Genomic DNA, 22,698 nt, shown 5'->3' on the forward strand with positions numbered 1-22,698 from the left:
GTTGAAAGGAAATCGTTCAAATGTTACTTTTTTGCTAGCTAACTTAAGACCCCACACTCTGGCTAAGAAATTCCTGCGCCTCTCCATTCTAAGTGGACCCTATTTATCCAAATGCCTTTTGAATGTCATAATTTTACCCACTTCTATAATTATCTCTGGGAGTTCATTCTCCAAGAGATTGGTGAACAGGGGAAGATACACACTACAATCTAAGTGAAAAGGATGCCCTCTTGAATTTCTCTCCTCTCACCTTAAACTATGCTTTCTAGTTCTAAAATCATCCATCCATATGGGGATTGGTGGATGTGAGATAGGTGTATTTTCCAGTTGCTTGAGATTGCCTGGATTGGCGAACTAACGGCGAGGTGCGCCAATTTAACCTATTTGTTTTTTTTGCCAGTTGCTTGAATTCCAGATATCAGGGGGTTTTACTGCAATAGGCTTGTTTGAACTTGTGGAAAGGAAATACTGTTCGTAGTACTGGAAACTGAGGTCAATGAGTTAATTTACTGTACTGAACAAGATTAACAGTGTCACAGAATTATGCCACATGGAACAAAGCCCAATTTGTCCCATGCTGACCAAGTTAACATTTTGGGCTAGTTCTGCTGGAAGAACTCGACAGCCAGGCTGCATCCACAGAAGGCAAACAAGAAAGTCTGCAGACGCTGGGGTCCAGTGCAGAGTACAAACATGCTGGAGCATCTCAACAGGTCACGCAGCATCCATACAATGTAAAAGGTAACCAATGTTTCAGGCCTGAGCCCTTCATCAGGTTTGCCAAAAATATCTGGCAGACACAGGATAAAGAGGAGGAGGGAGGGGACTGAGTGAGGGTTTGACTGTCTGAGACCCTCCACGGATGCTGCCTGACCCACTTTGTGTGTTGCTCCAATTTTCCAGCATCTACAGTCTTTAGTGTTTACTGCGGCTCGTTCCTTTGCCTGTATTCGGTCCATATCCTAAACCCTTTGTGTCCATAGACATAGGAGAAGAAATAGGCTATTAAGCCCATCGAGTCTCTCCTCCCATTTAATCATGAGCTGATCTATTTTTCCACTCAGCCCCACTGCCTGGCCTTCTCCCCATAACCTCTGATGTCCTGATTAATCAAGAACCTATCAGTCTCCATATTAAATACTCCCAATGACCTACTCTCCACAACCGCCTGTGGCAACAAATACCACAGATTTACCACACTCTGGCTAAGAAATTCCTGAGGCTCTCCATTCTAAGTGGACCCTATCTATCCAAATGCCTTTTGAATGTCATAATTTTACCCACTTCTATAATTATCTCTGGGAGTTCATTCTCCAAGAGATTGGTGAACAAGGGAAGATACACACTACAATCTAAGTGAAAAGGACGCCCTCTTAAATTTCTCTCCTCTCACCTTAAACTATGCTTTCTAGTTCTAAAATCATCCATCCATCCTGGGGAAAAAGACTGAGAATTCATTTTATCCAGGCTTTTTGTGATTTTATAAACCTCCATAAGGTCAGCCCTCAGCCTCCTGTTTTGCAGAGAATACAGAGCCAGCCTATCAAGACTCAATTACCCAAACCCTCCAGTTATGGCAACGTCCTGGTGAATGTCCTCTGCATCCTTTCCAACTTAATGACATCCTCCCAATAGCTGGGTGACCAGAATTGCTGACAGTTGTCCAAGTATGGTCTCAGCAACACGGTGAGGTCCCCAATACCCTGCTCTATGAAGGTGAGTGTGCCAAACGCCATATTCATTCCCGTTGCCACTTAACACCATACTCCAAAACTACAGAATCTTCCACATGAGGAATCAGGCCTTCAATATCTACCTCATCAACCCATCACAATCTTATGCCTCAAAGCAATCATCTCATTCTTCCGAGCTCCAATGAGTAAAGGCAAATTGTACACAACCTCTTTTCGAAGAATCTTCTCACCTCAGGAATTCACTGAATTGATTTTTTTTCTGCTTCGACTCCAAGACACAGAACAAAATCTGTTCACAGCCTGTTCAACCTATATTCTATCCGTTCGATTGGATGCAAAAAAATTTTCTTCACTTTGTCCCTGTTCTAATACCTATCCATGTTCAAATCTGGCACATAAAGCAAGGGTGAATTCATCTTGTGTATCTCTTGAGTAATTACAAATTTAGGCTTTTATCACTCAGATCTGCACCTGTCTTTTTAATCAGAATGAGAGATCGAAAGGGCCATGTGATTTATGAATATTTGTCATTATCAGTTCAATTATCTAAAGAAATGGGAATGGATGGAAGGGTGTTGACAAGTTCAAGTTTATTATCATTCAATTGCATAAGTACAATCCGATGAATCAGTGTTCTCCGGCTCTTGGTGCAAAACTTACAGACACCCAACCAGACATAACACACATACACACAAAGAATACATACGCAGGACAAATATATGCATATAAAAATAAATAAATATTGTTCTGTGAATATTAGAGTCTCTGATGGTTAGAAAAGAACCAGGGATGAGGTTAAGGAGCAGGGTAGATTGAACATCCAGAATTTCAACCCAGCCACGAAGAGGCCATAGGAATATAAAAGTAAGATATTTAGATTCAAATTCAGATACTGAATGCAGAATTGGGTTCATGCATGGCCTAACATTACAGACAGGTTATAATAAATGAAATGTTCCTCATCAATCTCAAAGAATAACGATGGGTGAGAGATCCTTTAATCCTACAGCAGTAAGTTGTATGGTGCAAATAATAAGTTTTCATTTGTATAGCACCTTTCATGTCCTTGCAATGTGAAAGCATTTTAGTCACTGAAATACTTTTGACAGGTGATCATTCTGCGTTACATTGAACAAGAGCAACAGGATAATGGACAAAACAATCTATTTTAGTGTTTGTGGGACAAATGATGGCTGTGAAGTGGTTCATGATACAATTGCACATTAGTTAGATAGTTGAACATGTACTCTACAGGCGCAGAGTAATGAGCAAGAGATGCAAGTTCAGATTCCACTATTGCAGTTGGGGAATTAAAATTCTGGTAACTACACATGGTAGTGAAATTAATAAGCCCAAACTGGTTCATTGTGTTCTTTAAGGAAAAAGGCTTCTGTTTTTCCTGAATCAAAAACTAATGATGCTTAGTCTGAGATCTGCTTAAAGTGGGACTTGAACTCTCCACCTCTGATTCAAACAAGTGTGCTGCAAAAGAACTGAGGCTAACAAGTAAATGACAGAGGATGGCTCTTGATGCACCTTTAATATTTCTCTCTATAATTTGACGATCTAGTAACTTCATGTCCTATTAATGGTAATTACTTTCTTTTCCAGCCTTCTGTGAACTATTAAACTGAAGGTCTGAAATGCTCAGTGCCAGGAAACTAAAAATCCTGCCTACAGTAATCAGCCTACTTTGCACAATGCTGCTAAGTCTGAGACAATCGGGTTTTTTTTTCTCCTAGACCAGCCCTGAATGGTTTTAATATTCTTTGTGCAAGATTATCCGCAAAAAGAATTCCATGGCCTTGCCAGCTGATCAGCCAAGAAATCAAGTTTAACTCCTTCTAAAGGTGTCCATTGTTTTGTTGTTTTGATGCAGGGATAGCATATTTATATATGAATGCAAGGCAAACTATCAAGGTTTGCTGCTTGCATGCAGTTAAGTCATTTGCCATTCCTGACTCAAAATTTAATTGCTGAGTATCTTCCCCTGTTCACCAACCTCTTGGATAATTCCATGAAAAGTGGCAGGCGAATTCTCCACCAGCAGCACTGTGGGTAATCAGAGGTCAAAGATTTAGGGCAATTCACCAAAGAATCTTAGGGGAGCTTCATTTAGACTGCAGATGCTGGAATCTAGAGTGGACAACTAACTGCTGGACGAGCTCAGAAGGTCGAGCATCATCTGTGGAAGCAAAGGTACTGTCAACATTTCAGGTTGAGACCCTGGTTCAGGAGTGAGAATGTAGTGGTGAGGTGGCCAGTGTAAAGAGGTGAGGCAGGAACTAGCAGGTGAGAGGTGGAGCCAGGTGAGGAGGGCAAGAGTGGAGTTGGGGGGACACTGGCTGCTGGGTGAAAGGTGAAGAGACACAGAAGATAAAGAGGGCAGATGGAGTCAGGTTGGGGTGGTAGAGATTGCCTGGTAGGTGATAAATGGAGACATAAGAGTCTGCAGATGCTGGAATATGATAGGTAGGGAAGGTGATGGGTAGAAGTAGGTCAGGGAGGGCAGATGGGATCTGGTGGGGAAGGAGGATGAAGCAACATTTCGACAGATTATGGTACATGGACTTCTTGTGATGTCATTGACACATTTCTTTGTAGACATGCAATATACCATCAATAATGTGCATCTCTCGACTCCCCTTTTATTGGTCCAAAAATCGCATGACCCATGTGAAAGTCAACCCTCCCCCCTTTTTCTGGCCTTAGCCGACTGCCCATCTGAGCTTCTGAACCCACCGACCCTGGATCCTCGTCCTGACCACCCGCCCATCCGTCGGCCCTGCCACAGACTCTCTCCTAGGTCCTGGGCCACTGTTAGGTCTGCTTTGTTCATGAATGAGTGAGTCAGACATTATCATACCTACCGGACATTTATAAGTCAGTCTTTTTATACAATTGAGACCAATAAGCCTGAACCTTCGTTGTCTTTCAAAGCCCAACCTTCACGTGGGAGATTTCTCCTCTTAATAACCAGTTTAGGGCAGAAAACTCAGGTCCCCAATTGTTCATAGACCACCTTCTCACTCTATTGGACTTTGCAACGACACAATAAAGACTTTTTAAACTCTAGTAGTTTGTCGGCGAAGCACTTATCAAATGTCACTCAAACACCTTAAGGACTTTTTTTTATCTGTAACCACTTACGTGTTACAATCCTGGTAGGTGACGACCTTCAATTATGGTCGTCTAATTTGTCCGATCTCCAGTTCTTACTGACAATCATAAAGATTTTAAAAGAGAGAATTTTGTTAAAACAGGCTTCTCTGGACCTTTTTATCAGCCGGCTGAAATGATTGTCAGGAAAAACAGAAACCGTCGTCCAGTGTCCACTCACCCATCACGTCGGGGTCACCAAATTGTTAGGTCTGCTTTGTTCATGAATGAGTGAGTCAAACACCAGACTGAGTCGAAATCAAGGTTCTTTGTTCTTTATTGCCGGATTGTAACACTTGCAACTAACAGTGTTAGTTGGAGAAGGCGCATTCTGCCGTTATCAGCAAGTGGTGTTTTTTATATACCTTAGGATCCATTGCAGGCAAAATCTTCGCTAGGATTCTACTAAATAGAATAATACCTAGTGTCGCCGAGAATATTCTCCCTGAATCACAGTGCGGCTTTCGCGCAAACAGAAGAACTACTGACATGGTCTTTGCCCTCAGACAGCTCCAAGAAAAGTGCAGAGAACAAAACAAAGGACTCTACATCACCTTTGTTGACCTCACCAAAGCCTTCGACACCGTGAGCAGGAAAGGGCTTTGGCAAATACTAGAGCGCATCGGATGTCCCCCAAAGTTCCTCAACATGATTATCCAACTGCACGAAAACCAACAAGGTCGGGTCAGATACAGCAATGAGCTCTCTGAACCCTTCTCCATTAACAATGGCGTGAAGCAAGGCTGTGTTCTCGCACCAACCCTCTTTTCAATCTTCTTCAGCATGATGCTGAACCAAGCCATGAAAGACCCCAACAATGAAGACGCTGTTTACATCCGGTACCGCACGGATGGCAGATGGCAGTCTCTTCAATCTGAGGCGCCTGCAAGCTCACACCAAGACACAAGAGAAACTTGTCCGTGAACTACTCTTTGCAGACGATGCCGCTTTAGTTGCCCATTCAGAGCCAGCTCTACAGCGCTTGACGTCCTGCTTTGCGGAAACTGCCAAAATGTTTGGCCTGGAAGTCAGCCTGAAGAAAATTGAGGTCCTCCATCAGCCAGCTCCCCACCCTGACTACCAGCCCCCCCACATCTCCATCGGGCACACAAAACTCAAAACGGTCAACCAGTTTACCTATCTCGGCTGCACCATTTCATCAGATGCAAGGATCGACAATGAGATAGACAACAGACTCGCCAAGGCAAATAGCGCCTTTGGAAGACTACACAAAAGAGTCTGGAAAAACAACCAACTGAAAAACCTCACAAAGATAAGCGTATACAGAGCCGATGTCATACCCACACTCCTGTTCGGCTCCGAATCATGGGTCCTCTACCGGCACCACCTACGGCTCCTAGAACGCTTCCACCAGCGTTGTCTCCGCTCCATCCTCAACATCCATTGGAGCGCTTTCATCCCTAATGTCGAAGTACTCGAGATGGCAGAGGTCGACAGCATCGAGTCCACACTGCTGAAGATCCAGCTGCGCTGGATGGGTCACGTCTCCAGAATGGAGGACCATCGCCTTCCCAAGATCGTGTTATATGGCGAGCTCTCCACTGGCCACCGTGACAGAGGTGCACCAAAGAAAAGGTACAAGGACTGCCTAAAGAAATCTCTTGGTGCCTGCCACATTGACCACCGCCAGTGGGCTGATAACGCCTCAAACCGTGCATCTTGGCGCCTCACAGTTTGGCGGGCAGCAACCTCCTTTGAAGAAGACCGCAGAGCCCACCTCACTGACAAAAGGCAAAGGAGGAAAAACCCAACACCCAACCCCAACCAACCAATTTTCCCCTGCAACCGCTGCAACCGTGTCTGCCTGTCCCGCATCGGACTTGTCAGCCACAAACGAGCCTGCAGCTGATGTGGACTTTTTACCCCCTCCATAAATCTTCGTCCGCGAAGCCAAGCCAAAGAAGAAAAGAAGAGGATACGTACTTAGTAAATTATCATACCATGACATTGTCCAGTGAATAAACTGTTGCTGTCCCTCTCTGCTAGCCTCCTGCACATCAATTTGTCATCCCCACTCTTATCTTGAGAGTACAAGGTCACAACTGCATCTTGTTACGGCCCAGCACTGGGTGACTCCCTCTATGTTCCCAGCTCATGATGTTTTTACCTAACAGCCACCCATCCAAATGCCCTGACCCCAGATCCTTGTCCTGGCTGCCCTCTCACCTAAGCTCCCAGCACCCTGACTGCTGACTCTCACCCCAGCTCCCTGCTCATCTGAGTTCCCAATATCCCAGCCACAGTCCCTCTCCTAGGCCCAAGCCACCCATCCGAGTTCCTGACGTGCCCTGGCCACCCACCCGTTGGAGCTCCCGATGCCTTGACCATGGACCTTAACCCCAGTCACCCGCCCACCCGAACTCCCAACAGTCTGGCCACAGACTCTGTCCTAGGCCTCAAATGCGCATCCGAGATCCCAACGCCCTGGTCACAGACTCTTTCCTTGGCTGCCAACCCATCCAAGCTCCTGACACCCCAAACCCGGACTCACCATCCGGTCCCGGCCATCCAGCTTTGATCGATGCAGGTACTTGCCACGATCAAAAGTATGATTTGTGTAACAGTCGTTTTCCACGCAACCCCCCCCCCATTTGATCCGAAAAGTTGGTCCAAAAATTTAGATGATGACAAGAGTATAAATGGTAGTTGAAAGATATCAGACAAACTGACGTTAAAAGATATCAAGTGATTTTAAAGAAAGAACCAGGCTCTCAGGTTCAGTGGCCTGCTCTTGGCCTAAATGAAACTTCCATGAAGAATTAAATATTGGTGATGGTTAGAGGAAATAGACACCAGTAGGTCAGCTGGACTCCACTAACACACTGTTATAAAATGAAAATGAAGACTCAAAAACAAATAATCCCCTGTCCACTCTCAGTGGAAAGGGGCATAGCAGATCATTTTTATTCTGTTTATATATATTTTGCACTAGAGAGAAGCCAGAACCAAATATAGCTTGATTCATTGTATCTGTTTCAGTGATAATTTACAATGTATAACACAGCAGTTATTGTTTGAGCATCTTTATCCGAAATGGCATTTTCGCAAATGTATATCTCTGAGTCTTGGTATCTTCCAACAGCATGAAATTGTGGAACCACCTTTAATGTGGTGCTTCATAGGAAGGATATCAAATAAATTTGATGCAGAACCATCTAAAGAGATAAGACCATTTAGCCCTTTGAGAGTGGTCATGATTGATGTATTATTCCCTTCAAACCCATTTTCCTGCCTTTTTCCATAACCTTTGACACCCTTACTAATCAAGGACTTAACAATCTTTGTTTTAAATATGCCCAGTAAGGCCTCCACAGCTGTCTGTGGCAAAGAATTCCTTGGATTCACCACCTTCTGAAGAAAATCCTCCTCATCTCCCTTCTAAAGGGACGCCATTTTATTCTGAAGCTTTGTCCTCTGGTCTTAGGCTCTTCCAATACTGGGAACATCTATGCCATATCCACTCTATCCAGCCCTTTTGATATTTGGTATGTTTAATGAGATTCCCCTCCCGCCACCATCCTTCTAAATTTCAGTGAGTAAAGACCCAGAGCCATCAAATGTTCCTCATACGTTATGTCTGTCATTCCCAGGATCATTCTCATAAACCTCCTCTGTGTCCTCTCCAACAGGAGCACATCCTTCGTAACATATGGGGCACCAAAGTGCTCATAATATCACAAATGTAGTATGACCATCACTTCATACATCCTCGGCATTACCTCTATGATTTTATATTCAAGTCCTCTTGAAGTGAATACTAACATTGATTTTACTACTGGCTCAACCTGCAAGTTAACCTTAAGGAAATCCTGCACAAGGACTCCCAAGTCCCTTTGGTCCTCCACTTTCTGAATTCTCTCCCCTTTTCGAAAATAGTCTATGCCTTTATTCCTTCTACCAAAGTACATTTCCCTATGCTCTAGTCCATCTGCCACTTCCCAACCTGTCCAAGTGCCTCTGCACATCCCCTGCTTCCCCAACATCACCCTTCGCCTATCTTCATATCATCCACAAACTTGGCCACAAAATCATCAGTTCTATCATCAAAATTATTTGCATACAGCGTGTAAAGTAGCGGACCCAACACTGATCCCTGCGAAACACTAGTCACTGACAGCCTGCCAGGAAAAACCCCCTTTATTCGCACTCTGACTGCCTTCTGCAAATAAGCCAATCTTATATTAGAAAGTGATAACCTAAACTTTGGTCAAAGACCAGGGTTTTCAAAAGCACGTTAAAGAAAAAAAAGATTGTAGTTGAGGGTTTTGTAGAGGAAGTTCCAGAGCTCAGAACCATTGCTCTGCCAGTGATGTATCAACGAAGCTCAGGGATTGGTAGGGTTGCAGGGTTTTTTTTTGGGGGGGGGGGCGGAAATTACAGGCTATTGAAGATTTCAGGAATAGTGAGGAGGTCCAGGCCAAAGAAGAGTTCATCAACAAGAAAGAGAATGTTAACATGCAGGCATTACTTGAGGTAACCAAACTTGAAGGTTGATGAGATTGATACCAAAGGATGTGGGAGGAGCTGAGTTTTAAGTGGAGTGAGAGAGGTCAGCCAGTAGAAAATAAGAATAGTCAAGTGTTTTAACAGTATCAATAAGCATTCCAGCAGCGAGAACAGAAATGGATGTTCTCAAACAGCCATTCTCAATGGGGTCACCCCGGGGGCCAGAGCACATTTAAGGGGGACCACGGACTGAAATCAGAAAATGTGTTTTATGTAGTCACGCTGTTTACATCCGGTACCGCACGGATGGCAGTCTCTTCAATCTGAGGCGCCTGCAAGCTCACACCAAGACACAAGAGCAACTTGTCCGTGAACTACTCTTTGCAGACGATGCTGCTTTAGTTGCCCATTCAGAGCCAGCTCTTCAGCTCTTGACGTCCTGTTTTGCGGAAACTGCCAAAATGTTTGGCCTGGAAGTCAGCCTGAAGAAAACTGAGGTCCTCCATCAGCCAGCTCCCCACCATGACTACCAGACCCCCACATCTCCATCGGGCACACAAAACTCAAAACTGTCAACCAGTTTACCTATCTCGGCTGCATCATTTCATTGGATGCAAGGATCGACAACGAGATAGACAACAGACTCGCCAAGGCAAAGAGCGCCTTTGGAAGACTACACAAAAGAGTCTGGAAAAGCAACCAACTGAAAAACCTCACAAAGATTAGCGTATACAGAGCAGTTGTCATACCCACACTCCTGTTCGGCTCCAAATCATGGGTCCTCTACTGGCATCACCTACGGCTCCTAGAACGCTTCCACCAGCGTTGTCTCCGCTCCATCCTCAACATTCATTAGAGCGACTTCATCCCTAATGTCGAAGTACTCGAGATGGCAGAGGCCAACAGCATGGAATCCACGCTGCTGAAGATCCAACTGCGCTGGGTAGGTCACGTCTCCAGAATGGAGGACCATCGCCTTCCCAAGATCGTGTTATATGGCGAGCTCTCCACTGGCCACCGAGACAGAGGTGCACCAAAGAAGAGCTACAAGGACTGCCTAAAGAAATCTCTTGGTGCCTGCCACATTGACCACCGCCAGTGGGCTGATCTCGCCTCAAACCGTACATCTTGGCGCCTCACAGTTCGGCGGGCAGCAACCTCCTTTGAAGAAGACCGCAGAGCCCACTTCACTGACAAAAGACAAAGGAGGAAAAACCCAACACCCAACCCCAACCCACCAATTTTCCCTTGCAACCGCTGCAACCGTGTCTGCCTGTCCCGCATCAGACTTGTCAGCCACAAACGAGCCTGCAGCTGACGTCGACATTACCCCTCCATAAATCTTCGTCCGCGAAGCCAAGCCAAAGAAAAGAAAAAGGAAAGAAGTACGGAAGTAAACTGGACTACTTCACAGGGAAGGGGGCCTATAAACTTTGAACAGAGTCCTAATTGGGTGGGGGGGGGGCATAGCCAAAAAAAGAAGTTGAGATTGGCAACTCTAAAGATATGACAGACAAAGATTTTTAAATGACACAACGTTAAATTATCATTTTGCTTTGATAAGTAACATCCCTGTTATCTGGAATTCAAGCAACCAGCAACCTCAAGCAACTGGCAAATCAATTGCGGAAAATAATTGGGTAAAAAGTACCTCAATCACCTACCAATCCCTGTAGATGTCAGATACTAGAAGAAGATTGCTGGTTGTCCCAAGGATATTAATCAAGGTGAGGGATGTATCAAAATTTACATCAAAAACTGAAGGAAACAGAGGTGCTGAAGACTGACGAATTTCCAACCTCAGCTAGGGAATAGTTCATTCTGCTACTCAAATCAAGCAAGAGAAGGAAATCAGGGAATTATGAACCTTATATTTGTTGATGGGAATTTCTCAAGCCTGTAATTAAGGATAGGGTGACTGAACAGCTTGAAAATTTTCTCTAGTTCCGGGAAGTTATTGAATTTGAAAAGGGTGCACAAGGACTGTCAAAGTACATTGTCTCCTGCTTAAGCAACACCTCCATTTTAAAATTCTTCACTCTGTTTTACACAGAGTGTCACAGACCAGCACTGTAATCCTTGGAATTCAGAAAGTCGTAGTGTGATAGAAAATTTCTGCTATTCAGGGAACCTCGAGTCTTTTAAAAAAAATAGAACCATCCTCCCTGGGATTGAGGGTAGCAAACATTTCTATCCGCAAAGACTGGGGGAGGTTCGGATCTCCCTCGCAAAGTTGATGTCACGGATTAATTCTTAATTTTAAACCTGAAATTAACAGTTTTGTTTAAATTAAAATACATGGGATCCATGGTGACTTAGCAGATTGGATCAAAAGATTGGCTTTGCCAGAGAATATAGGGCAGTGTTTCTACGGAAGGTCGGTGACACCTCTGGTATCTGACACCCATGGAGATGTTGGATAAGTGAATTTTCTGGTTGCTTGAGATTGTGTGTTGCGTGGATTGGTGATCTAATGGCAAGGTGTGCCATTTTTAAATTTAACTTTATTTATTATTTAACAGGAGTTTTACTATACTTATATATCCAGGGATCTTAAGGTGAAGGTCCATAGCTCCCTGAAAGGGGCCACATAAATAGGGTTGTAAAGAAGTTGAATGGCACCCTTGCTGTCATTGGTCAGCACATTGAGTGTAACTACCCGGAAGTCATATTGCAACTCTATAAAACTGTAGTTAAAGATTCAAGCTCAGGCCACACATAGAATATAGTGTGCAGTTCTGGTTGCTACACTACAGGAAAGGCTGGAGAGGCTTTGGAGAGGGTGAAGAAGAAGTTCACCAGAAGGCTGCCTGAATTAGAGAATATTAGCTACAAGGTGAGGTTGAATACACTTGGATCATTTTATCTGGAGAGACAAAGGCCTGATAGAAGTGAATAAAATTGGGTAGACATTCAAGATATTTCTTCCTCAGCAGAAATATCAAATACTAGAGGGCCTAGTTTAAAGATGAGGGGTAGAATGTTTATAAGAGATGTGTGAGGCAAGGTTTTTTTTTACACAGAGTGTCAGTTCCTAGAATGAGCTGCCAGAGGTCTGGTGGAAACATATAACCATGTTATAATTATGTTATTTGATCGACTTTGCCAGTTTTATTCTTAGCATTTTGCTTGAAAGAATGCAAATGATTAAACTCTGTCTAACTTTTTTTATATAAAGGATCTGAATTACAGGTAAGATGTACGGAAGGTGTATGGAACCTTGGTTTTCAAGAGATATTGAGACCCTGGTTAAGAAGAAGAAGAACAGGATGCACAAAATCAGTGAACCGGTGCGGACTCGAAAGGCCAACGTGGCCTGTTTCCGCTCTGTAAATGGTTATATGGTTATATAACCATATAACCATTTACAGAGCAGAAACAGGCCATCTTGGCCCTTCAAGTCCATGCCGGTTCAAACAACTCTGCTAGATCCCTCCGCCTATTCTCCACCCATAACCCTCCTATCCATATATATATCCATATGAGATTGACATTCAAAAGGGATTTAGAGAGATACATGACTATTCGGGCAATGGAGGGATCTAGATCATATGCAGACAGATGGCATCTTGGGTGACATTAAGGGCTGACAGGCCTGCTTCTGTGCTGTACCTTATAATGTTCAATGTTTTTTAATTGGGCACACAACATGTTAATAGCCCATGAACCCTTGCCCCCAAATACCCCAATTAACCTACAAACCCCTTAAGTTTTGAAGGGTAGAAGGAAACTGGAGCACCTGGAGGAAACCCACACTGACACAGGGAGAATGTATAAACTGCTCACAGACGGCACCAGGTTCGAACTCATGTTGCTGGTGCTGCGTTACACTAATCATGTCGTCCAAATGAATGGCAGAATAGTTCCCATGTTCCAAATATCTATAACATTAAATAAAAATGCTAAGTATTTCTTGGCTCAAGAAGTTTTCTTTGTTTGTTGCCCCTCTTGATTTGGATCGTTAATTCTGTCATTCTGTTTGAGATCCTGCCATGACCCTTTGATCCTTCCCTCTCCTATCAGAGAGCTACCCTTCCCCCATCACTTCTCAGCCTTTCTGTCTTCTACCCTCTCACCTGTATCCACCTATGGCCTTTACCTGTTAACCTGTGCTTCTCCCCCGCACCTTTCTCCCTCCCCTCCTTTCCTTCTCCCACCCCCCCCCCCCCCCAGTTTCTCCCCCTCCTTTTTATTCAGGCACCTGCCTGTTTTTGCTTCTACCTGACAAAGAGCCCAGACCAGAATTGTTGATAATTTTTTACTTCCAATGGACGCTGCGTGACCTGCTGAGTTTCTCCAGCACGTTTGTGTATTGCACTTGCCTCCAACATCTGCAGACTTTCTTGTTTAACTTTAGTGGCACTTTGAGCATTCAATTTCACTTGAAAATTGCTGCTCCCATGAAAGTGACCTGCAAACTATCAGACGACCAGAACTACAGAATCAGTTCACAAAGGATCCTCGGGGAAAGAAGTCTGCAATCCTTGTTAATGATTCCCGAACTGAAGTGTCCTTCTCAATGTGGTGCAGCAGGCTACTCATTTGGGCCACTATCACAAAACGTACCGACCACTGAGGTTCAATTACTCGACAGCTTCTCAAGAGGCCTGTAGTGGTGATCGATAAATGCCAGTCTTCACCAGAGCCACTCACATCCACAGAATGATTTACTGATGTGTGTTAAACCATAATGAAACTTTAATGGAGTGTTAGGATACTGAGCCATCCGTAGTGAAAGAGGGGAATGGCAATTGATGACCCATTTGGGTATTAATCATACTTTTAAATGTAGACATTTCGGCCCACGAGTCCATGCCATCCAATTAACCTACACTCCTGTACGTTTCGAACGGTGGATGGAAACTAGAGCCCCTGGGGAAAACCCATGCAGACACAGGAAGAATGTACAACCTCCTTACAGACAGCACAGTATTTGAACCCTGGTACCAATCACTGGTGCTGTCAAGGCGTTGCAGTATCTACTACGCTAACTGTGCTGCCCGGTTTTGTTCTACTTCCCAAGATGAACTGAGTTGGAGTCAGACAACGCAATTTTTCCGTTTGGGTTCTGTGGATTACTGTGCAACGTAAGCTCCCAGGCAAACTTGATGTAGCCCGACCTGACGCAGAGTCGAGCACCTTACCTCAGTGCAGTAAAAGATGACTGAATCATTATTTTACCCTTTTCCCTAATAACCATCTCCAATATGGGGCAGCCTCATGTCCACTTAAGTGCCAGATTGGGTCTGCGTCAACCTAAAGGATTTTACTCGAAGCAGAATTGATTGGCCTCCCTTTCCTAAAATAAAATAACCAAGATTTTTGTTATTTTTAATGTCCTTGGACGAGCAGGTGGAAGAGTCGGATGCGAGCTTGGGAACTGAGCGGATGGATGATGCACCTGCCACGTTAAGTGACGAGAGTAGTTTCCCTTCCACCTGTCATGATGCAGACGTGAGCTGTGAGTATGGACCATGAGCCTCGAGTCTTCTATGAAAATATTCCAGTTCTCGCCATCAGCCAGGCATTGAGTTGTCCACATTTGCCAGGGTCTTGATCAGAACACGCACTCAGCTCAGCTTTGAAGGGTGTGCAGCGCTGGCTCCTGAATGTCTATTGAAGGAAAGAGTGAAGCTCTGGTGTTTTGAAATGAGATGTGCCTATAAAAATCTGCTCACTCTTAGTTGTGCCAGACAGTGAGAGAGTAAGAGTGAATCCAATCACCATGGTAAGCTCCCCCACCAATCAACGTCTTCAGGGGTAACAGGGAGAAGAAACTGAAACGAGACCAGACCTACAAATTAGGTGGCATCAAGAGTATTGGTCATAGGGCAGGTATCCTGGCAACCAAAGCCCTTCTGTCATCTGCAAGGACAGTTCAAGAATAACAATGGGGTTTCCCCCACGTGCCTGGAAGAGTGTAACTCAAACCACATGTGAAATATTCAACACCAGCCAGGATGTAGCAGACTGTTTCTCTGGTACATGATCCATCAAGCTCTGCCTCCATTACATTGTTTACTAACAGCAGTAATTTATCATGGCTTCTTTAGCAATACTTCTGAAGCCCATGAGCACTTCCACCAAGGAGGGATGGGACACTACATTTAGGAGTAAAATGTGAAAGTCTGCAGACACTGTGGTTGAAGTAAAGACACAAGGCTGGAGAAACTCAGCAGGTCAAACAGTGTCCTTTATAGAGCAAAGATAGAAATACATAACCGATGTTTCAGGCTTGAGCCCTTCATCATGGTACCATGTTTAAGGTGAGAAGAAGGCACTTTAAAGGGGATCAGAGGGGCTCAGTGTTTTTAAATAGAGTGATTGATATCTGCGACATGCTTCCAGAGGAAATGGTATAATCAGATGCAATCAGAACGTTTAAGAGACATTTAGACACACAAACAGGCAAAACATCGAAGGATACAGACCAAATGCAGGCAAATCAAATTAGAAATTAGTGTAGATCAGCCATTCTGAAGGGGGGCACTTCGCCCCATGCCCCCGCCCCCCCCACCCTGGGCCATAGTCTCTTCTCTTTGGCTTGGCTTCGCGGACGAAGATTTATGGAGGGGGTAAAAAGTCCACGTCAGCTGCAGACTCGTTTGTGGCTGACAAGTCCGATGCGGGACAGGCAGACACAGTTGCAGCGGCTGCAGGGGAAAATTGGTGGGTTGGGGTTGGGTGTTGGGTTTTTCCTCCTTTGCCTTTTGTCAGTGAGGTGGGCTCTGCGGTCTTCTTCAAAGGAGGTTGTTGCCCGCCAAACTGTGAGGCGCCAAGATGCACGGTTTGAGGCGATATCAGCCCACTGGCGGTGGTCAATGTGGCAGGCGCCAAGAGATTTCTTTAGGCAGTCCTTGTACCTTTTCTTTGGTGCACCTCTGTCACGGTGGCCAGTGGAGAGCTCGCCATATAACACGATCTTGGGAAGGCGATGGTCCTCCATTCTGGAGACGTGACCCACCCAGCGCAGCTGGATCTTCAGCAGCGTGGACTCGATGCTGTCAACCTCTGCCATCTCGAGTACTTCGACGTTAGGGATGAAAGCGCTCCAATGGATGTTGAGGATGGAGCGGAGACAACGCTGGTGGAAGCGTTCTAGGAGCCGTAGGTGATGCCGGTAGAGGACCCATGATTCGGAGCCGAACAGGAGTGTGGGTATGACAACGGCTCTGTATACGCTTATATTTGTGAGGTTTTTCAGTTGGTTGTTTTTCCAGACTCTTTTGTGTAGTCTTCCAAAGGCGCTATTTGCCTTGGCGAGTCTGTTGTCTATCTCATTGTCGATCCTTGCATCTGATGAAATGGTGCAGCCAAGATAGGTAAACTGGTTGACCGTTTTGAGTTTTGTGTGCCCAATGGAGATGTGGGGGGGCTGGTAGTCATGGTGGGGAGCTGGCTGATGGAGGACCTCAGTTTTCTTCAGGCTGACTTCCAGGCCAAACATTTTGGCAGTTTCTGCAAAGCAGGACGTCAAGCGCTGAAGAGCTGGCTCTGAATGGGCAACTAAAGCGGCATCGTCTGCAAAGAGTAGTTCACGGACAAGTTTCTCTTGTGTCTTGGTGTGAGCTTGCAGGCGCCTCAGATTGAAGAGACTGCCATCCGTGCGGTACCGGATGTAAACAGCGTCTTCATTGTTGAGGTCTTTCATGGCTTGGTTCAGCATCATGCTGAAGAAGATTGAAAAGAGGGTTGGTGCAAGAACACAGCCTTGCTTCACGCCATTGTTAATGGAGAAGGGTTCAGAGAGCTCATTGCTGTATCTGACCCGACCTTGTTGGTTTTCGTGCAGTTGGATAATCATGTTGAGGAACTTTGGGGGACATCCGATGCGCTCTAGTATTTGCCAAAGCCCTTTCCTGCTCACGGTGTCGAAGGCTTTGGTGAGGTCAACAAAGGTGATGTAGAGTCCTTTGTTTTGTTCTCTGCACTTTTCTTGGAGCTGTCTGAGGGCAAAGACCATGTCAGTAGTTCCTCTGTTTGCGCGAAAGCCGCACTGTGATTCTGGGAGAATATTCTCGGCGACACTAGGTATTATTCTATTTAATAAAAACACAATGCTGAGAAACTCAGCAGATCCAACAGTGTGCTACTCATATTTAAGTAAAAGCCTTGTTTTCTTTTCACCTCATGTAACATACATTTTTTAAATGTTTGTTCATGCAGTCAGTAGGCGAGGAGTGCAGCAAAAAAAACTTGACTGCTTCACAGGGAAGGGGGCCCATTTGAGAAGAATCAGGCCCTGGGAAGGTTGTGGGGGTGGGGGGGGGGTTGGGGTGGGATGCATAACTGAAAACAAGGTTGAGAATGGCTGGTGTCGATAGATGGGAAGGTTGGCATGAGCACGGTGATCCAGGGGCTCATTTCTGTGCTGTACAACTCCATGTCCCTAAACCCTTTTTGATTAATTTCCATTTCCACTGAGTTCTTTGTATATTTTAAGATCTGAGTTGTACTCCTAGTGTGGTCAAGCCAAGTCTCTATACCAATTTAATATAACTTCCATGCTTTTATAATTCCTTCACTCTGGAAATAAATCCTGTGCTTTGTTTGCATTTTTATGGGCTTTTTAACTGGCAGTAAATATTATGAAGTTATGGTGTCAATAGAGCATCAGATTCAGTGCCAAATGAAGACAGAAAGAATGTGGAAGCAGCAATGATTTAAATATTTATCTGAAATTACCATTCAAGCAGAACATTTTTTGTGAAGAAAAGATTGGTCATGGCAGAGTACAGTAGGAGGATAAATGAGAACTCTCAATAAGATTATGAAGCTTTGCACTTGAGACCAAAGGTCTTCTGAAGGAATACTTTAATTCTTCTTTGTTTAGCATGGAAGTTATGTTAAATTTGTTTTGAGACTTGGTTTGATCGCACTGGGACCATTGCTCTGTTCTCCCTTGTGTCTCTGTGAGGTTCCTCCGGGTGCTCCCGTTTCCCCCCACATTCCAAGGACACAACGGCTAAGTGGCACTGTGAGTTGCCCGTAGCGTGTGAGTGAATAGTAGAATTTAGTGGGAGTTGGTGGGAATGTGGGGAAAATAAAATTGAATTAGTGTAAGTGATTCAGCGAGGATTCTGTGCGTTGTCGGATCTGTTTCTGTGCCACGTTGTTTCCATGACTGCATGATGGTATTTCTTTTTTATTGTTTAAAGTGAAAACTTCAAGAGATCCAGGAAAAGATTAAACAGGTTAGGGCTTTATTCCGTGGAGTGGAGAAGAATGAGGGGAGATTTGATAGAGGTATACAATGTAATGAGGGGGACAGACAGAGTAAATGCAACTATACTCCACTGAGGGTAGGTGAGTTACAAACCAGAGGACATGGGTTAGGGGTGAAAGGGGAAAAGTTTAGGAAGAACATTAGAGGGAACTTCTTCACTCGGAAAGTAGTGGGAAGTTGGAACGAGCTGCCAGCTGAAGTGATGAATGCAAGCTCAATTTTAACATTGAAGAAAAATGTGGTCAGGAGTGTGGATGGGACGGGTATGGAGAGCTATGGATTTGGTGCAGATCAGTGGGACTAAGAATAATAGTTTGGAACAGACAGAAGGGCTGAAGGGCCTGTTTTCTGTGTTGTAATGTTCAATGGTTCTGTGCAAAGAAGAGCCCAGTTTTTGTCTGAGTCAGAGGGGTTTTGGAGACATTGGTGTCTTTAACTCCTGTCCACGGGTGAGTCACTGAGCAGTGTTGCGATTTCCTTTGGCAGCCCCGAATGGCAGAGACAGCAAGCGAAGAAACCAGCCTTCTGGAAGCTCGAAGGCAAACAGAGGGCGAGAATTCAGCAGGGAAGCCACTGGAAGAAAGTCTCCCGCAGAAAAAGACATGTATTAGGCCATGAAGCCGACGTCATAACCGTACGTTTTTCGGGCAGCTTTAATGGACGGTGACTTGCATGAAAACAGGGTGGCTGTGAACATTAATGAATTGTGCTCCCATCCATTACATGTGGAGGTAGCAGCAGGCACTCCAAGCCTCTCCAAAAGCACAATCTTTTCCATTTATTTTCTTTTGTATTTACCCACATGACAAATGTGTGCCAGAGTTATTACTGGAGAAAAATATTCCTTGGTGTCAGAGTTTGAAAGCTGTAAGATTTTAAATTTGCACCGTTGTTCAGCCCAGCATGCTTCATCCTAAATGGAAACGTGTTTGCTAAATAATAGACAGAAGCTTCAGGGTTCACCCCTGTATGATGTTTCAATGCGATTTAACAGCAGGTAATGGGTGATAAGCACTCACTCCACCCCAGCTTCTAATCTACCTCTTGCATTGAAGAGAATGTAATGGCCCAATAGAAGGTTACATTGCTGGCTGAAGAGATTTCTGTTACTATCAAAGAACAATTTCTTCAGTGCTGGACTGGGCAGAGTGCCCGAGGGAAAGAAAAACTCCCCTCATGAGTTTGGCGAGAAGAGGCCAGCTCACCTTTTTTTCAGCTCTAGACGAGGGAGATCGACCTGGAGGAAGAAGGAACTGTGCCTCCGTCAGCAATTGGGAACAGAAATTGAGTTGGAGACGGGGAAACTGCAATGGCTTGGCTGATGCTTGTCATCTGTCAAGGAGCTACCATTCTGTGCTAACCAAAAAGGGTCTGTGCAGTCCATCAAAAGCTTGCACACATCCACGAAAGTCGAATGAGAGCCACAAAGATGGTGGAGCAGTTCTATTCTTGCCCACCCGATGTTCAAACAAACTGATGGAACATTTTGCATCTGAGCAGTTTGACATCCATGGATAAAAAGGAGTGGGATCTCTGAAGCTGGACTACGGAGACTAAAGCTGCACCTTAACTTTCTGAAGTGCCTTGTACAATGTTGAATTCAAGTGAATGACAGTAGATTGGAAAGGACCCTTTTTATATACTGTTCATGTCTTCTTTACACCATTTCTTCCAATGACAAAATCCATTTGCTTTGCATGTCTGAAATTGTTAACTCAGGTGGTTCCAATTCAGTGATTTAATTCATAAAAGCAATATTATTTGAAATAGCAGATTTGGAAGCAAATCTAAAATCCTAAAGCTTGGCACCTTTCCTGACCCAACCCCTTCTGTCCACCATTTCCTGCGGCTCAGTCCAGTTTTAAAAACCAGTTCTTGGCAGATGGCACCGATTGATCCAAAATTTGCAGTAGAACATAATTCCTCACAGAAAAAAAAATACCAGTCCTTATCAGCCAGCTCTCTGCACTGTTCTGAGTAAATCTTGACCTCAAACATAGTCTTATCCTGTCGTGAACAAGAAGTCTGCAGAGGCTGAGGTCCAGTGTGATGCGCAAAAGTGCTGGAGAAACTCATCAGGTCAGGGAGCATCTATATCTATTGCTCTCCATGGATGCTGCATCACCTGGTGAGTTTCTCCAGCCCTTTTGTGTACTGGTCTTGTCTGGTCTTGTGGAAAGATTGGTGGAGGCAGTGGCGCTGCATTGCTCCAATGCAATGAATCCATTGGAATGTATGGAGGAAAAGAACTGAAAATTATCAGGGCAACTTTTATTCCAAAAGCAAGATTTCAAAACAAGTGCATGGGTAATTGATTCCAGCATGGACGTTCAGGACAGATTTGTTCCGTCTCTGTGAAATTTCCCCAGGCCCTTAGACACCTGTTACATTTTTGCCATTCTCCCTGCTGGTGCCATGTTTGGTGCAGACAAAGCAAGGACGTAACAGGTTCAGCATCCCAATCAGCTTTCCCATAGATGCCATCAGTGTAACTTGGCACTTTCAAGTGGCCAATTGGCCTGCTTGTAAAGCCACATATTTTGGCAGAATGCGGCTGTGGGAAGGCCATGTGAATGTGCAGGAGGCGCCTGCAAGATGACTTTGGTAACCCTCCTCCGAGAGGGATAATCCCCGCAGCACAGTGGCCTCCCCAGCCATCTGAATGCAGCCACCTAAAAGCGGCTGCATTTGGCTGACAGTCAGCTGGCCAGTGCCTGACAGCTCATCTCCCAGTCCCCACGCTGTCGGGCGGCCGACGCGGGCTGTCCCCACACAGTCATGACTGATTTCGGGAGTGGGGAGAAGGGGGCTGGAGCGGCCGGCAGGGGAGAAGGGGGCTGGCTGAAACAATGCTGGTACCCGACTCGAGCACCTCCTTCTCCCCCACCGGCCGCTCCAGCCCCCATACTCACCTGTCGGCCGCTCCAGCCTCCTCCCCCACTGACCGCTCCAGCCCCGTGAGTGGGGAGAGAGTGGGGCAGCGGCATCAGTGTGGGGACGACCCGCGCTGACAGCCCATGCCGGCTGCCCGACATTGTGGGGACAGCCCACGCCGGCCACTCCACAGTGTGGGGATTGAATTCATGAGTGGGGAGAGAGTGGGGCAGCGGGATCAGTGTGGGGATGTCCTCTACGGGACATGCCCGCATTGATAGCCCGCGCTGGCTGTCTCAGCTGACAGCCAGCCATCCTGAATTGACAGCCCAAGGGACAGGAGCCGGAATGCGCTCAGATGCACATCCCAGCACTGCTGTCCTTTCACGTGGCCAGCGCTGCACTTTCAATGCTGCCACCTGAACTGCAATTTAAAGGGACGCTTCTGCTTCTTCAGGCGCATTCTTAGCAGAGAATGCACCTGAAAAAGCCTGCTGTTAAAGACTTCTCGAAGAAGAGGTAGGAATTGTTCCTATCTCCCAGGCAGCATTCACTCTTCCTGGAAACAGATCAGCCATTTAAGTGGAGTATGACTGGTACAGACAAACCACTGCAGCACTTAACGTAATGTATGCCAAATGTGTTGGAACATTTAAACTTGATTCGGCACTATATCAATGCCACGTAATCTGCATTTTGCATAACGACATGAGTGAGTTAAACCTCAGTCAGCATTTGAAGACTGCAGTACACAGAAACATAAATGTGTTTATTTTTCATTCATAGTGACTGGATATCCTGACCCTGGTGCAGTAATCTTCATGGATTAATTTGGATTGAGCTGTAATATTACACTCGGGTTTCTTACAGTAGACAGGCTTACTATTTGAATAAGATCACTGTCCAGATTGATTTAGTTATTGCTGTAAAACTGTTGAAAAAATAATAAGATGAAAAGATTTTGGAATTTAAATAAATGCTCTATTTATGGCTTTTACTCAGGGTGGTGAAGTGTTCATTGTAGAAGGATATTTATGCTGTGCCATTTTGGGCAGAGATTGATGGGCTTCCCAGAGTAAATGTTGCTCATGGGACAGCTTTGTTGCCCTGTGCAGCATCCAGCATTCCCAGATCAGGTCAAATAAAAGCCTTGGAAAATGTTCAAGCTCTGACTTGAATGTGCCCACTTCCCGCGTATTTCATTTTATGGCTTCTGAGATTTAGCTTCATCTCTCGGGAGCAATGCATTCAAAACGTTAAATGTCCATTGGTCAGCAA

General features: G+C 45.1%; 1 protein-coding gene across 4 annotated transcripts in view; it reads left to right on the forward strand.

The window, feature by feature from the left end:
- The window catches only part of LOC138753231 (centrosomal protein of 128 kDa), a 539,432-nt gene extending 517,037 nt beyond the window's left edge, over positions 1–22,395 (forward strand). For 3 of the 4 annotated variants that reach the window (XM_069915965.1, XM_069915964.1, XM_069915970.1), the window contains 2 exons: positions 14,673–14,781; positions 19,033–22,395. In XM_069915965.1, the coding sequence (XP_069772066.1) occupies positions 14,673–14,781; positions 19,033–19,157 (234 nt within the window). In that variant the 3' untranslated portion in view covers positions 19,158–22,395. The remainder of the gene's footprint in view (positions 1–14,672; positions 14,782–19,032) is intronic. The other variant, XM_069915967.1, reaches the window with a different exon arrangement.
- Positions 22,396–22,698: the final 303 nt, after the last annotated feature.

Source organism: Narcine bancroftii, chromosome 2, assembly GCF_036971445.1.
Source record: "Narcine bancroftii isolate sNarBan1 chromosome 2, sNarBan1.hap1, whole genome shotgun sequence".
Taxonomy (NCBI): Eukaryota; Metazoa; Chordata; class Chondrichthyes; order Torpediniformes; family Narcinidae; genus Narcine; species Narcine bancroftii.